The sequence below is a fragment of the Lactuca virosa genome, chromosome 5 (assembly GCF_052849685.1).
Source record: "Lactuca virosa cultivar CGN04683 chromosome 5, Lactuca_virosa_CGN04683_v6, whole genome shotgun sequence".
Taxonomy (NCBI): domain Eukaryota; kingdom Viridiplantae; phylum Streptophyta; class Magnoliopsida; order Asterales; family Asteraceae; genus Lactuca; species Lactuca virosa.
In genome coordinates, this window is record NC_136430.1 from 325,106,988 (window position 1) to 325,125,242 (window position 18,255).

At 31.1% G+C, this 18,255-nt stretch overlaps 1 protein-coding gene across 1 annotated transcript; it reads left to right on the forward strand.

The window, feature by feature from the left end:
* Nucleotides 1-6,681: 6,681 nt before the first annotated feature.
* Nucleotides 6,682-7,794, forward strand: LOC145113177 (uncharacterized). Its single transcript, XM_079049298.1, has 3 exons — nt 6,682-6,822; nt 6,921-7,056; nt 7,568-7,794. The coding sequence occupies exons 1-3, from the start codon at nt 6,682-6,684 to the stop codon at nt 7,792-7,794; spliced, it is 504 nt and encodes a 167-aa protein (XP_078905424.1).
* The last annotated feature ends 10,461 nt before the right edge of the window (nt 7,795-18,255 follow it).

The following is an 18,255-nucleotide window of genomic DNA, read 5'->3' on the forward strand; positions in this document are numbered from 1 at the left end:
ATGAAGCTTAGTGAGTCCCCCACAATACCCTATACCATACATATCAACATACGATGGGTCATGCCCAACAACCATCTGGCCCCGCCCGGTATTGAGCCCAGCTTGGAACAGATCTGTCTGATCATGAGATGGGCCCCGCCCCATCACATTCGTCAGGCCCCTCCTGGAATTCATACAAACACATAAGCACATGCAAGAATCACTAAGATAAACAACATACAATACACCCATCAGGCCTCGCCCTGGCATCGGACCCCGCCCGATATACATATCACATACTACACATGCAAAATTCACACAGACAACTAGCATCCTAATCATAATAAATCATGGGCATGCATTGGTTCCTTCGACCCGCCAAGCACAGTGAGGAGACTCGCCTTTGTTGTAGCAAAGATCAGTTATTTGCTTAATTCTCAAGTAAAGCCACAATTTTTACCAATAAACGGCTTCAAATGTTATTCCATCAACAAGCATTATTACATAGATTATTTGCATATATATATATATATATATATATATATATATACATATACATACAGAGATGGCAGTTATAAGAGGTTACAAACTGCCAAACATAACAGTAACTAACTATTAACTATTTATATAACGGAACCTGACATTCCATTTAAACATAGTCTAGATTACTGGATTTAACACTCCCCCTTAAGCTAGACTTCACATATTCCAAGTTTTTCTTTTAAACTTTTGAAATCTCATGCACCCAATGCCTTAGTGAAGATATCTGCGACTTGATCCCTTGTACCGCAGAAGATAACTTCAACTTCACCCAAAGTAACTAATTCCCTTATGAAATGAAACTTAATCCTTATATGTTTACTTTTCCCATGATATACAGGATTCCTAGTTAAGGCTATTGCGGACTTATTATCACAGTAAATAGCTGTTGGACCTTCTTGAGGATGCATCAGTTCTTAAAGTATCCCTCGCATCCAAATTGCTTGACACCCCACTAAAATGGTGCACATATATTCAGCCTCTGCTGAAGACAATGCAACCACATTCTGTTTTTTGATTGCCATGAAATGGCACCTGAACCAATGTTGAAAACATACCCTAAAGTACTCCTACTGTCATCTGCACTCCCTCCATAATCACTGTCCCCATAAGCAATCAATCTTGATTTATCAACTTTCTTGTAGCAAATTCCATGTCCAACTGTTCCTTTGATGTAACGAAGAATCCTCTTGCCAGCTTCCCAGTGTTCTTGTTTTGGGTGTTCCATAAACCTACTAATTAAACTCACAACATAGGCGATATCTGGTCTAGTAGTAGATAGGTACATCAGACTACCAACTAGACTCCTAAACAAACTTGAATCAACCTCTTTTCCATTTGTCTCCCTTGAGAGCTTTAAGTGTAGTTCCATTTGGGGTCGAACATGGAACGACATTCTCCATATGAAATCGTTTTAACACATCTTGAGCATACTTCTTTTGCATAATGGAAATCTTGTTAATGCTTTGTTTTACTTCAATTCCCAGAAAGTAATGTAGAGATCCTAAGTTCGTCATCTCAAATTCACCCTTCATCAAGTTTTTAAACTCTAGTGACATCCTTTTACTATTCCCAGTAAAAATAAGATCATCCACGTATAGGCATACAAATAGGAACTCACAATTTCTTTCTTTGATAAACAATGTGTGTTCATATGGACATTTCTTGAAACCATGCTTCATAAAATATCTGTCTATGCAACTATACCAAGCTCGTGGTGCTTGTTTTAAACCATATAAAGCTTTTCTTAAACGACATACCTTATGTTTTTCGTTTTGATTGACATAACCAGGTGGTTGATCAATGTACACCTCCTCAAGAAAATCACCATTTAGGAATGCTGATTTTACATCCATCTGGTTTATAATCCCTACATTTTGAGCAGCTAGTGCTATGATTAACCGAATAGTCTCCAAGTGAATAACTGGTGCAAACACTTCGTTATAAACGATCCCAAACTTCTGCTTGTATCCCTTCACCACAAGTCTAGCTTTATGCTTCTCGACTTCGCCATTTTCTTTTAGTTTTGTCTTATAAACCCATTTCACACCAATGGGTTTATGTCCTGGTGGAAGTTCTACCAAGTCCCAAGTGTGGTTCTTCATAATAGACTCTATCTCCTGGTTCATTGCTTTCCTCCATTTGTCTTTATTAACTGCTGACTCAAAGTGAGTTGGGTCTGCATCAACGAATAAGAAAATATCCACTAGATCATTGATGTTAATTTGTTCTGATCTTGAATATATGTCATTCAGACTTCTATATTTCTTTGGTGTAGAACTGGGTGTTGATGTCGATGTAGGTGATGATGGTTCTGATGGTGTAGGACTTGAATTGTTTGAGTGCATATGATCATCATCTCCATTATCACCACCATTGGCATTAATGTTCTTGTTTTCATTTACCACATCTTCTTCTTCAATAAGTTTTCTTGATCCTTCATTGGTTTTTTTATGCCAATCTCATCCTTTATCCTCTTCAAATAAAACATCTATGTTGATGATTACCTTACTGGTTGTTGGGTTATAAATTTTGTAGGCTTTTGAGGTTTCACTATAACCTATGAATATACATTTTTCTAATTTATCATCTAGTTTACCCCTTCTTTCTTTTGGAACATGAGAATAAGAAACGCATCCAAACACTCTTGAATGAGAAACTCCAGGTTTAACCCCTCCCCAAGCTTCTTGGGGTGTTTTCCCCTTAACACTTCTTGTAGCTACTCGGTTTAGTAGATACAATGCGCATGCGACCACTTTTTCCCAAAATATGAGTGGTACCTTCCTTACTTTAAGCATGCTCATTGCAATCACCATAATCGTTCTATTCTTCCTTTCTGAAACGCCATTTTGTTGAGGCGTATATCGTGTGGTTTTTTGATGTGAAATCCCATCTTCTTTTAAGAAATCTTAAAATTTATGTGAAGTGTATTCTCCCTCGTTATCGGTGCATATGGTCTTAATGTCGTGTTCACTTTGTTTTTCTACTGATGACTTAAAGATCTTGAAATATTCAAATACCTGAGATCTCTCCTTGAGGAAGTAAACACACGTTTTTCTGCTGAAATCATCAACGAATGTGAGCATGTAGTAACTCCCTCCTATGGACTCCGTCTTCATAGGTCCACACACATCTGTGTGAATTAGTTCTAGAAGTTTTGATGCTCTCCATGCTTGGTCTTGAGGAAATGGACTTCTTGCATGTTTACCTAATGCACAACCCTCACATACTTGGCTAACTCTGTTGATTTCTGGCATACCATGTACTAGTTGATGCTTACACATATATGCTAATGAATCAAAACTCAGGTGTCCATATCTTAGATGCCAAAGGTCAGATTTGTCAGAATTTGACACCTTAAAAGAAGCCAACGTATCCTTGTTGAATTTAAGAGGAAACATCTTATTGTTGGTCATATTCACTTTACCAAGAATGCAACCTTCCTTGTCTTTAATCACACATAGGAGCCCTTTAAAGTTAACTTCATAATCATTTAATAAAAGTTGTCCTACGCTAAGAAGGTTGTGTTTTAAATCAGGAACGAAATAAACATTCGTTATTCTTCTAGTTCCTTTATTTGTTTTTACTCGAAGAATGCCATTACCTTGAACCGTGTGCCTTTTTTTATCCCCTGTTCTAACTTCATTTTTTACTGTTTCATCAAGTTCCACAAACAAACTCCTGTTCCCAGTCATATGATTGCTACATGCCGAATCGATGTACCACACTTCATCAGGTATTATATCTAGTGTTTCCCATGTCATGAACATGGTATCGTCTTCTTTATCACTGTTTTCATGCATGAAATTCGATTCCTTTCTTCCTTCTGCCAATCTTTTTTACAGAATCTTATGGTATGACCAAAACCTTTGCAATGATAACATTGAATTTCAAACAAAGGTCTTCCCCTTCCTCGCCCCTTGGAGGTTCCTTCATCTTCGTTTTCTTGTTCCGAGTTTGTAATGGATGATTTTCCACGACCCCTTCCTTCCCCCTTGTTATTGGTATCGTCTTTGAATGAAACTTGCGACTGAAAGGCATGTTCGATTGGGTGTGCATCAAATTGTTTTAATCTGAGTTCATAGGATTGTAATGTTCCTAACAGGATTTCGGGAGACATTTCAGAAATATCCTTAGATTCTTTGATTGCCACTACGATGTACTCGAATTTCCTAGTTAAACTCCATAAAACCTTCTCGATAATTCGTTTGTCTTCAACATCCTCTCCGTTAAGCCTCATCTGATTAGTAATTGTAATTATGTGATTGTAGAAATCCTCGATTGATTCTGATTCTTTCATCTTCAGATTATCAAATTCACAGCGTAAGGTTTTTAGCCGTACAATTTTCACTCTTTCTTCACCACGATAAGTCTTGTGTAGAGCGTCCCATGCTTCCTTCGATGTTTTGTATGTTGAGATTCTCTCAAAAATATTTTCATCAATTACCTGATATATGAAGAACAATGCTTTCTTGTCCTTCTTATTTTTCTCTTATACTTCAGCCACTTGTTGGGGTGTTTGTCCAATACCCCTTACAGGTTCACGTAAGCCTTCTTCAACATTACTCCAAAGTTCCTGAGATTCAAATAGAACCCTCATTTGGATACTCCGGTGATGGTAATTCTTACCAGTTAATTTCGGTAATTGGGGTTGTATGATGTTGCTATTACACGACGCCATACCATGTGTACCTTCTTGTACAAGATCTTACACAAAATTACTCTGCGCTCTAATACCAATTTGTTGTAGCAAAGATCAATTATTTGCTTAATTCTCAAGTAAAGCCACAAGTTTTACAAATAAATGGCTTCAAATGTTATTCCATCAGCAAGCATTATTACATAGATTATTTGCAAATATATATATACACATACAGAGATGGCATTTATAAGAGGTTACAAACTGCCAAACATAACGGTAACTAGCTATTAACTATTTACATAACGGAACCTGACATTCCATTTAAACATAGTCTAGATTACAGGATTTAAAAACCTCAAACTGCTAAAAATCAGATAAATGCTCGGACTGCTGATCTGGAAAGTCCCCGCGCTAATTAATCAAATAAAACCCAAATTAATAATTGGTCCATAAACCATAATTAGGAATCTATTTCATTTGTTCAACTCCTAGGGTAAAAGACCATTTTATCCCCTCCTTACTTTGCCCAATAACCGAGGCCCGATCCAATGGCTCCAAAAGCCCAATATGGCCCAAAATCCTAAATGATGACCAAAGCCTACTATGGGACCAAATCCAAGAAGGCCCAAAGCCTAAAAATATCCCAAAGTCAGAAAGGCTAGTGGCCCAACTAGGCTCACAACCCCCAATAGCATAAAAACGGTCCAAACTGCAAAGCCCAAAGACCAAGCCCGGTATGCTGCGCGTACCAGACATATGCCTGGTGTAGTAGGTCGCATGTTGGATCGGGGACTCGGCGACGTACACGCATCATACGCTTGACTACGTACAACGTACGAGCCCATTAGCTCTTTTTCCAATAAGTGCTTAGTACTTGCAACCAAACGTCCAAACTTTAGTTCTAAGCCTTGTGGAACGTCGTAATCCATAAAATCATGAACTTGGAGCCTTTGCATGGCTCAAAGGAATCCAAACCTTACATTTAGCATTCTGTGTTCACCAAATGGACCTAAACACATGCATGGTTGATCCACAACCATCAAGATGCTAACTTTATGGACTAGGGACCTCAGAAACATCAAGAGAAGCAACTCCTAATTTCTGGAGTGGAAGAAACCCACTAGATCTCATCATAGGATCAAAAAGGGACCAAAATTTCATATAGACTAGATCTAAGCATACAAGGAGCAAGTTCCAAGCTTTATACCTCAATGAAGCTGGAAATGATGTGTAAAATCTGGATCTACAAGTTCTCCTTTGATCAAGGATCCTTCTTACAAGCTCTTCTTCTTCAAATCTCACTAACACACACTAAAAACACACACAAGATGATCAAATCTCCTCAAGAGGGGCTAGGGTTTCGAAATGGGACTCAAAGCGCAATGGAGGCTGAGAAATGAGAGGATCATGGGTCATAATGTTGTTTAAATAGGGTCCAAACCCTAAACTTTATGGTTTTTTCCATGGATGCGTACAGTACGTCCAACGTACACCCATTTTTCAAAAATGGCAAAACTACCCCTTAGGGACCAAATCTGCAAAATATTTACACACCAAGGGTCAAAAATGAAAACTACTTTGAATCGGGTGTTACAATCTTCTTCTAATCTAAAAAATAACCACGATTATTTCAAAAGTTTGTGTTTTAAGATCTTTCATCTTCCCCATAAACATCAGGTATGGTTTCTTTCCATGTTTTTTGAAATTACTGTGTATTTACCATGTTTCCTCTAAAACATGCTGATAATAACCCATGATTTTTCAACTCTATAATGATAATAGGATGTCTCGTATATGCTGATACAATACCGTTGACGATCTTTCTAAGCACGTCTTAGTTATGATTATGGAAAAAAGTCGTATCATCATCCGCGAAAGACTTATGTATTGCAAAGTGTTGGTAATTTTCATACACCCCTTACATATACTTGTATATGTCACATTAACGTTACTGAAATCAACTTCATTTTTTCTTATAAACTTTAAATTTGAACTTCATTAGTTGTAAAAGTATGAATGAAATGGGAACGGAAGGCGATGAGTATAAATGTGCCTCCCTTGATCTGATTCCTTTAGGTATAGTTTTTGAACCAACACAAGAGGCCTTTATTGATAAGTGTGCAGAAAAAGAAAATCTTGAGGCCTCATACCGAAAAGGAGTGGTACGTATGAATTGTGATCATCAATTTTCAAAAATTTAAATTTTTTGTTGATTTGTTATTGATACTAACATTAACATTAATGTTAATGTTAATTATAGGCTGAGTACTTGTACATTGGTATTTTCGAAGATGGAATTAAGTTGTCAAATACTGTTGCAATAAAAGATCATTGGGAAGCAACTTATGTTCTTGGGATGATTTACATCTGCAAAGGACATCCAACATACAAAGAAGGTCTTTTATATACTAAATACATGTTTTATTCATTTAAATTTTCTTTTTTATTGGAATATAATCCATAATGCAAGTAGTATAAGAGTTGAATAGGATGATGACTATGATTGAATATGAGTTTAATGGAGTGTGGGTATGACATGGAGTATAAAAAAGGAGTTTGAATGATTAGGACATGAATAATTAATGGGTTGTGAGTGTTGCTGTATAGATTTTTTATGGATGATGTGACAATCCATTGAACTCTATATTGTGGATGCCCTTAGACATATAACTCTCATTAAAAGAACAACTATTTGAGGATATTTAATATGTGTTCTTAATTTCTACAAGGTCATCATTAGGTAACACATTATAATTTAGTTTACTATGCCTATTAAAACTTGTTATTTTTTTTATTATTTATTGTTTGTTGTAATATATTTGTATGTTGTGGTGGACCAAAAAGGAACCTATTATATATATTAGACTAACATTGTTATTTATTTCTCATGTGTAATTGTTGGTTTAGACGTGTTAGGTAATTTCTTTGATAAGTTTACGGTATATGATCCTAATTTTTTTAATTGTTCAAGAAAAGTTAATGAAATCTTGCAAAATATATTTGTTCCACATAAACCTTCCCAAGATGAAGCCACGACTTTAAAATGTGAAGACCATAATGTTGCAGAGGTCACTAAGGAATTTGTTGAGGATAATCTTGTATTGGAGTTTTTTCTTATTTGTAAGTGGTATTAGGAGTACATTCGTTTTTGTAAATTTGTAAAACATCTTCATTAAGTAGGTACATAACATTTTATAGTAACTGTAAATGTAAACACAATACTTTTTTTTGGGTTTTTTGGTTGATTTGAATGTAAATATCTAGTAATGTGTAAATTAATGCAGTTAAATATCTTATTGTAGTAAAAATGCATGTGTTTTAATTTTTTGATGTTGTTTATATACTTATTTAACATTTAACAAATCATAAGTTAAATGTGATCACTTAAAACAACCATTGGGAAGTATCATAATTATAATGGTTAATTTAGTATTTGACTTCAAGCTAGGGTGTTTGGTATTTCATTTAAAAACAACTTATTGACTTATGACTCTTTGAAAAGTCAATAATTCAAAAAATGTGTTTGTCAATATGAAAAGGACTTTTAAAATAACATTTAACTAACCCTTCAAAAATGAGATTTCAATAATTTAGGATTTCTAACTTTTCAAAACTCCTTATAACTTTTTGGGTTGTAAAAGAGAAATACCCCTTAAAAATGTATAAAGCTAAAACAAACACTTTATCAAAAACAATTTATTGACTTATTGGACTTGGATAGTTTGAACCGGTTTACTGGACTTGGATAGTTGGATTTCGATTAGCCCATTAGGTACATATCAAATAAAAAACCAGTTACAATAGATGACATTTCGTCACCGTTTTCAGCCGATGCACGACTTGTCACGATTTTTTTAATGTTAGAAACTTCAATATAAGATTTAATCACTTGAAATAAAACTTCAACACCATATGTCTCACTTAATAACCGATACAAGGTAAAGGTACATATAAAATAACATAACCCGTTAGTAAAGAGGACATTTGGTCACCGTTTTCGGTCGTCGCACGACTTGTTAATTTTTTTTACGTAAAACCGATGTTAAAGTTTGAAGTCTGATTTGCAATGGTGACTCGTTTTCAGTAAAATGTCACGGAAACAATCATGAAATATCTTATGACCTTTAATGATGAGAAATATGAAAACCGAGAACATCCAGTTTTCAAAAACCGACGCCATAGCCCAAGTTTGTACTAGTACTTAACTTTTATTTACTTTAAATTAACATTATATTTATTTTTTAATTAATACTATAATTAAAAAACAAGAATAATACGATGATGTGGAGTAGTAATTACAATTTTATAAGGTTGAGCTGTGTGGAGGTTTGAATTACCGTTGACATCCGATGTAGGTAACATTTTCGGCTACAAACACCGTCCCTCAATAACCACAAACTTCGTAGGCATTGTTGATCAACAAATATTTGCCGCTGAAAATATGAGAAACAAATACTTTCAACTCTCTTTCTCTCTCTCTTATATATATATATATATATATATATATATATATATATATATATATATATATATATATATATATATAGTCCAGTTCCGGTGAGTACTCGTGAGTACACCTTAAAAAAATATAAAAAAATACAAATCATAAAATCGAGCATAGTACTATATCGGAGAAAAAAAATTGAATTTTTTTTTGAATAATTAAAATTGAATCATGCATCATAAAAAGTGAATCATGGATCATAAAAATGATCCATGCTTCAATTTTAATGATCCAAAAAAAAGTTTCCAATTTTTTTTTCTCTCCGATATAGAATTATGCTTGATTTTGTAATTTGTATATTTTTTTCTAATTTTTTAAAGTTATCCTCACGAGTTGTCACCGAAAAAAGAGTGCTCACCTGATACTCTCTCTCTCTCTCTCTCTCTCTTTGTGTGTGTGTGTATATATATATATATATATATATATATATATATATATATATATATATATATATATATATATATATATATAGAGAGAGAGAGAGAGGATCGGGTGAACACTCTTTTTTCGGTGATGACTCGTTAGTACACCATAAAAAAATTGAAAAAGATATAAAAAAAATACAAATCATAAAATCGAGCATAATACTATATCGAAGAAAAAAATGGGAAAAAAAATTTGGATCATAAAAATTGAATCATGGATCATAAAAATGATCCATGCTTCAATTTTAATGATCCAAAAAAAAATTTCCAATTTTTTTTTCTCTCCGAGATAATATTATGCTCGATTTTATGATTTGTATTTTTTTTCTAATTTTTTTAATGTGTCCTCACCGAAAAAAAAATGTTCACCCGATCATACATATATATATATATATATATATATATATATATATATATATATATATATATATATATATATATAGTTCAAATAAAAACAGTAAATAATAGGATAACGTAAAGCATTACTTTTATGTTATTATTCTAGAATGAATTATGTATCCACAACTTATGTCAATATTCAGCAACGAATAAATGAATAGTCACAGGTTAAAACATAAATTACAATTTACTACAAAAATAAACATACATAATTTTATAATAGAATAATAACATTTTAATTAATATGTGAATAATCAAACGTTAATATTCATATTAAAATTACTTTAACAATATACATATATAACATTTATTATAGAACAATAACATAAATATCGTATTTTTATATTTTTACGTTCTCACGCTATTTGCGTGGATCAATTTGATCTATATGGAGCCTAAATTGTGTGGTGCCATTAAGTATTATACTTTGGATACTATAGTGTGATGAGTATACCAAGTAGCCTTATGGCTAGGTAGATTTTCAAATTTCATTTGCAGGAAAATAAATAACTGGACCTAATACAAGACAAATGAGTCAATAATGTATTTTGAAGTGCTCAATATGCATATATCTTATTGTTATTATACAATCCAAGTATCCAACATTAAATATAACTCAGTTCATTGTTTTCTGCGTGAGATCTTGACCGAAACATTGAAGGACTCAAAAGTTTTATATATTAATGATATTTATGTTTTATTTTTTTAATTTTATTTAATACAGTGTGAATTTCTTTATAAAATATCCAAAACTGTATAAAATATATATATATATATATATATATATATATATATATATATATATATATATATATATAAAGTTTAGGTTCATTTGAGACCAGACTAATTTTATAAGACCGTGAGACCAAATGTAAAAATAATTTTAAAATGCAAAATAAAAGGAAAAAATTCTTTTTTTAATTATTATTTTCGAAACTTTCATTACCTAAAAACAAAATATAAAAAAATAAAAAAAAATTACCGCTTTTTTTGAAAAATACGTGAAATATAATAGAATATTACACTGTAAATATTCTAATGTGATTTTTAGAATGTTAGAATATTATAATAGATTTCTCGGATATGTAGAATATTCTATTATTCTACTAGAATATGTAAAAAAAATGTATTTTTTTTATTTTTTTTTTTGGAAAATATAAATTCCGAAAATAATATTTTAAAAAAAAAATTTCGAAATTTTTTAATTATTTTACATTTTAAAAATGTTTTTTGTTTTATCTACCAAATTAATGGCTAAGATTGCGTCTCACGGTCTTACAAAATTAGGTCGTCTCACATGAACCTAACGCTATATATATATATATATATATATATATATATATATATATATATATATATATATATATATATATATATATATATATAGGGAACGGTTATTTGGAAAACAAAAAAACCCTAAAAAAACCCTAAAAATCATAAAAATGCATAAAAAATATCTAAAGATCACAAAACTTTTTTTTTACTTTTTTTATGAAAAAATCGCAGGTTTCTAAAGAAATTCGCTGAAAAAAATTTTGAAAAAAAAAATTTATTAAAAAAAAAAGTACTTGATTGTTTTTTCAGTGAATTTTAAAAAAACGCTGCGATTTTTTATAAAAAAAAATTCAAAAAAAAGTTTTGTGATGTCTAAATATTTTTTTATGCATTTTTTTTTATTTTTAGGTTTTTTTAGGGTTTTTTATTTTCCATAGAACCTAAACCTATATATATATATATATATATATATATATATATATATATATATATATATATATATATATATATATTGGGAAAAGTTCAATAGAGAACCATAATTATTGATTCTTCAAGGAAACAAATCTTTTTTTCAATTTCTAGAGCTTATTTTTTATCGAAAAAAAAATCTAAAAATATCTAAATTCATATATTAACATTGTGAATGTGAAAAATATTTTTCGGATTCACCGTGTGAATCTGGATTCACATTGTGAATTTTCAAAAATTCACATTGTGAATTTGACGTAAAAAAAATCGAATTTGATATCATTGGAAAAAGGATAAAAAGTTATGAATCTCTGTATTTTTAGTTTTTTTTTTTTGATAAAAAATAAGTTCTAAAAGTTGAAAAAAAGATTGGTTCATTGGTTAATTATGGTTCTCTATTGAAGCCTACCCTATATATATATATATATATATATATATATATATATATATATATATATATATATATATATATATATATATATATATATATATATATATATATATATATATATATATATATATATATATATATATATGGTGAGGTTCAATAGAGAACCATAATTAACCAAAGAACCAAGGAACCAATCGTGAGCGTCGTAAATCATAACGATCAACGACCAAAGAAATAGATGTACACTTTTACATTGGACGCACACACACCGGATTATACCAAAAAATCCACCATTTACAAAAAAACTCACCACTTTTTTTCGTTTAAAAATTTTTTTAGGCCATGTTTTTTCTCAAAAAAAAAACCGAATATACCGTTGTTCACGATTTTACGTCCTCTTTCCATAGAGATCTATGATAATATATAAAAAACGAATTTTTTTTTCGATAAAAACCCACTTCATTTTCTTTGATGAAAAAAGTTAAAGTCTATTTTTTTATAGAAAAAAAATTAATAAATATATCAAAATTCATATTTTTGTACTTTTTAAACATAGATTCTTATTAATGTTTAAAAAAAATGATATTTCAGTTCAGATTCACATTGTGAACCTGTTCAGATTCATATTGTAAACATGTTCAGATTCACATTGTGAACCTCCTCAGATTCATAGCGTGCATAATAATAAGTCAGATTCACAGTGTGAATCTGAACTGATCGGAGCTTTTTCACATTGTGAATGTTAAAATTTGAAATATTTACAGTTTAGATTCATAGTGTGAATCTACACTGATCGAGGTTTTTTTTTTTTTTTTTTTTTTTTTTTGTGAACCTTCTCAGATTCACAGTGTGCATAATAGTAATTCAGATTCACAATGTGAATCTGAACTGTTCGAGATTTTTCATATTGTGAATGTTAAAAATTGAAATATTTACAGTTTAGATTCACAGTGTGAATCTACATTGTTCAAGTTTTTTTTTAGTCGGTGTTGATTTTTATTAATAGAGTACAAAAAATTAATATTTTTGGTATAATTAGTTTTTTTTGATAAAAATAAACTTAAATATTGAAAAAACTAATAAAATTAAGTGGGCTTTTTTCGAAAAAAAAAGTTCGTTTTTCGTATATCATCATGGATCTCTATGGAAAGAGGACGAAAAATCGTGAACAACGGTATATTCGGTTTTTTTTTTCGATAAAAAACTTGGCCTAAAAAAAATTTTAAATGAAAAAAAATGAAGTGAGTTTTGTTATAATCCGGTACATGTGCGTCCATTATAAAAGTTTACAACCTTCCTTTTGCCGTTGATCGCTTTAAATTCTGATCCTTAAGATTGGTTCCTTGATTACTTGATTAATAATGGTTCTCTATTGAACTTTTCTATATATATATATATATATATATATATATATATATATATATATATATATATATATATATATATATATATATATATATATATATATATATAAGTCCATAAAAAAAAAAGGCCCGTTACCGAAATTTTAGATATTGTTTAGTTTTACTTTATAAATCTCCTAAAAGAAGGGTACGAATTGAAATACATTGATATAATTTTATATATAAATTTAATTTATAAGTATATTAAAAATTAAAGTTATATCTATGTTAGTACCGTTTCAATTGAAAATAACATAACAAACATGAATTTACAACTAATATAAAAACTAATATATAACATTTTTCTTTTGAATAAAGAGTCAAATTGAAAATTGTTTCAGATGAACTTAAAAAAGGGGTTTTCGGGAGTATGTTACTAAAAACCAAACTGAATAACTCGTCTAAACCGAAAAAGATTTGGTTATTTGATTCTGGTTTTTAGGTTCAATTAAACGAATAAAGTATTTGATTTGGGTTTGATTAATTCTAATTCAGATTGATCTAATAATCTGAAATCGAACTTTAATTATTAATTTTAAATTTTATTTTCAACTTGGAGGTCGGAACCAATCTAATCCCAAGCACAACTTACACTTTGAAACTTGAGGTTGACTTGTTTATTAAAGAAGTTATCAAACAAGTATAGACACTCAATATTTGGAGAAAAAAATGGGTAAGAACAAATATTCATCCATTTTAAAACCTCAAATAATGAAATCAAGCATTTGTCTCTGAATTTTATTCAAAAACCACCTGATTTTTAAACCCGATAAAGTTTGATGTGCCTTCTTTCCTCTTATAAGCATGTAAATGTTGGATTAAGGTGTATAAGCCAGTAGCTAAATTGGTATATTTTTGTAAATAGAAACAAAATCCTTTTTGAGTTGCACTCATAACTAGAACTTAATTAGAATGACATTTATAAAGAGAGGATGGTTTATTAGATTATTATATGATTAATAAACTAATTGGAAATTATGACGAAATAATTTATTAATATATTATATGATTAATATATTAACTGGAAATAGAAAATTGATTGGTCAATTTATATGATTAATAAATTAATGAGAAATCAATTAGAATTGATTAATTATTACTCATAATTAATCTGAAATTAATTTGAGATTAATTGGAATTAATTAAAGGTCCAATGATTGAATTGTAATTGTTCATAATTAAGCAAAGAAATAAAATTGTAGAACCCATATAGGGGTGAACGAAAATAGGAGGGTTTCTAAAGTTTCCAGAAGCCCCTTGGTTGTAAATAAGGAAAGGGGTTGAATTGGGATTAAATCTATTATTTAATCATTCAAATCTTGCTTTGTCCCTAAGTTACCTAAACTATAAATAAGACCCCAAGGCCATCAATTTCGTTACCTTGACCGGAAATCTCATCATTCCTCTCTCATCTTCTCTTCTAGTTCTAGGGTTTGGGTGTGAGCCATTAGAGGCATCATACTTTTGGTGCTAAACTTTCCAAGACCTACAATACAAGGAGATTGAAGTGATTTGTTTACTACAACAAATCAAAAGGTATGTACATCTACACTTGGTAATTTAGAATTACACTATGGTTATACTAGGTTTAGTTGTTCATTGTATCTTGCTATCAAGGTGTATGACATAGATCTTTTATATGATGCATGTAACCTATTAATTGTTAATTGTTTTCCGCGTTTTATAATTTTTGTTTTCTATAAAACCCATTAGTGGTATCAGAGCTTAGGCTTCTCAAACATTTATTTCACATGAGATGAAACTAAACATTTTTTTCGAAATACTGATCTCACGACGTGACATTTAGTGTTCATGACGTGAGCATAGTTTTTCCAGATTTTCAATAATTATCTTCCTAATTTGATTTATGGTATTATTTTTTGTAATTATCTAGTATTGATTCTGTTAGATTTCGAATTTTGAATGCCTTGTGAGATAATCCTTAGAACCCTAAATATTAGGAGATATCCTTATTTGATAATTTTTAATTAGTTGTATTAAATTGAATTATCTCTTATCAATTTAATAATTAATTTAATAGTAATGTAATTAAAAGATAACTATAAGTTCATAATATATTTAAATTGATTAACTAATTATATGATAATCTAGATAATTAATATTTAAACCTCGTATTTTGAAAAGATTCAAAATACACCTTATACTATATATGATTAAAAGTTTAATATATTATACATAAAAGACAAGTCAGTCAAATCATTAGTAGCCACATTCACGAAGCCATACTCTACTGGGGGGGGGGGGTATAACAACCTATAAAATAATCGTTGAATGAGTATCCACTCTCACCGACCACCCCTCTTTCTATAGTGGAGGGTCGTTAGCCGAACGAGTTTGATAGGACATAACCTCTAAAAGCATGATACTACAAAGTACATAAACCTTTTATAAATCTCACTCTAGTTACTTTAGGTAAAATGTGAAATTGTATGATAATCCATGAAAACGCATATCGTTTCCTTGTGGGTTGTTAGTGGAGTATGTGTTGTTGGATATAGTGTCTAAGTCCATAACTATATTTGGTATGTACTTGACCCGACCCAGCATGGTCCATTTGGGTTGCATGGCATTGCAATACTTGGATAGACCAAAATGAGAGAAAGGACACTTAAGGTTATTAATATATTATAAGTACTAATATATTAATAATATTATTTAATTAGTATTGATTAAAGAATTAATCTTGAATTAATTAAGTGATCAAAAGGAGAATAATTAAATATATAGGGTTGATTGTGTAAATAATATATTCTTGTATAGTGGGCTAATGATCCATGGTTTGTATGGATTGGGTTAAAACCCATAAGGTGCTCCATGGATAGTCCATGGAGGTTACAAACCTATGGATCATGGAATATGGAAAGCCATGACAATTAGGGTTGGTGTAACCCTACTTGTGTCACAACTATATAAAGAACCCTATGCAAGCAAAATCGGCACTTGTACAAGCAACAAAGAGGGCTAGCTGATTTTGAGGTGTAGTGAACTTCTCTCAAGGTTATTCCAAGTATTGTGGTGTTGTATGAAGCATTTGAGGCATCACATTTGGGGTGCTAGGCTCACAAAGTCACCAAGGAATCCAAGCTACTAAAAGGTATGTTATTCTACTTGAGTTTTGTATTACAAGTTCCCCATAACATGCTAGATAGGAAGTAAACCTTGGAAAATCAAATTTGCATGTATTTAGAGAAAACATAGATCCAAGGCTTCTAGGGTTGCATGTACACCATAGGAGTATTAGAATGCTCAAAACCCAACATGTGCGGTTAACTGGCACACTAATTTGGGACTCTAAAGGTGAAATGATGAAACAACTCGTGTTTATGATTGTTGATGGAACGTGTGTGGTTAACGGAACATCAATGAGAGATTATAAATTGATTGAGGGTGTTTGAGCAGGTTTGCATGATTATTCACATCTTAATTGTGATCCTCTGCATCCCAGTCATAATTGGTAAGAGCATTATCTAGATTAAACATGTAACTGATAAGATTTAATAAATCTCAAAGATCTAGGAGTTTCATGAGATTGATTGGTGAGATGACTCTACCTACCTAAAATAGATTCAAATTTGATTACGACATCTCTATTCAAAGTTTGAATTGAAAATATGGATCCTAGCCTTAATTTAAATTTATGGGTTAATAATTAAGGATTAAAATCAACCAACTTGAATTCACTATTCTCCCAAATTTTAGACGTCAAATCAAGACAATGATGGTCTTCCTCATTCTTCTGGAAATGTTTTTCCTCAACCCTCTGGAGATGGTCTTCCACATCCAAGTCAAGGTGAAAATGTCTTCCCTTCCTTAGGAAATAGTGGAATTGGACATCGTCTCTATTAAACCCTTCCACCTCCTCCTCTTGTGACTCTCCCAACGTCACGTTTTCTTCGAGTTGAAAGATATGAAACTACTCAATCTGGAAAGGATGGGTGTAATATTCCCAAAGGAGCAAGCCATCGATTTGGTTCTTCTTTCTATTCCTAAGTCATATGGTCAATTCATTAAGAAGTTTCATATGAGGAATATCGATGTGGCCCTAATTGATCTGACTGAGATGTTGAAAGTTGTTGAATCAGAAATTCTTAAAAACGCATTTGAAGCAGAGTTGCTTAAATGGTCTAATTCCAAGATTTCCATGGATATTGACAATGGTGACATAGGTGATCAAGAAAATATTTCTCTTCCCAATTGAAAAGGGATCGGCCAATATCATATCGTTTGATTGCATGGTAAAGAGAAAGGATCGTTTTGAGATCGTTCCCAAAGTTGACCCCAATGAGTCCATTTATTTTACTGTCAATTGAAGGGACAATGGAAGCAAAGATGCCTACATTACCTGAAAGATCTTAGAGATGGTAAAGTCAAGTCATGTGACTCTACTTCAGGTACATCCAATATCTAACTACATAAGTTCCTATTCTTAGAATCTTAATACATGATGTGATGATCATATTTTGATGGCATTGTAGGATCTAAAAAGTAAGGAAGCTTAAGTAAAGCGAGCTAAATCTAATCGTGAGAAATGGACTTTCGTCACATAGTACAAAAATGTAAATTGAGCAAAATTTTGTTGAGAGTCTAAAGTCGAAGTCTCAGTCATGTTCAAAATTTTGATTTCTTCAGTCTTAGTCAGAGTCTCATTCACAATATGCACTAATTCATTAGCATTCAAAAATTCATCAATTCTAACAATCCCATAATCA

Bases quoted from the DNA above. Each gene is read 5' to 3' on its own strand.
- LOC145113177 (XM_079049298.1), top strand. From the start codon at position 6,682: ATGGGAACGGAAGGCGATGAGTATAAATGTGCCTCCCTTGATCTGATT. The intron at 6,823-6,920 runs GTACGTATGAAT...TGTTAATTATAG, and splicing joins CCTCATACCGAAAAGGAGTG to GCTGAGTACTTGTACATTGG. The intron at 7,057-7,567 runs GTCTTTTATATA...TTGTTGGTTTAG, and splicing joins ACATCCAACATACAAAGAAG to ACGTGTTAGGTAATTTCTTT.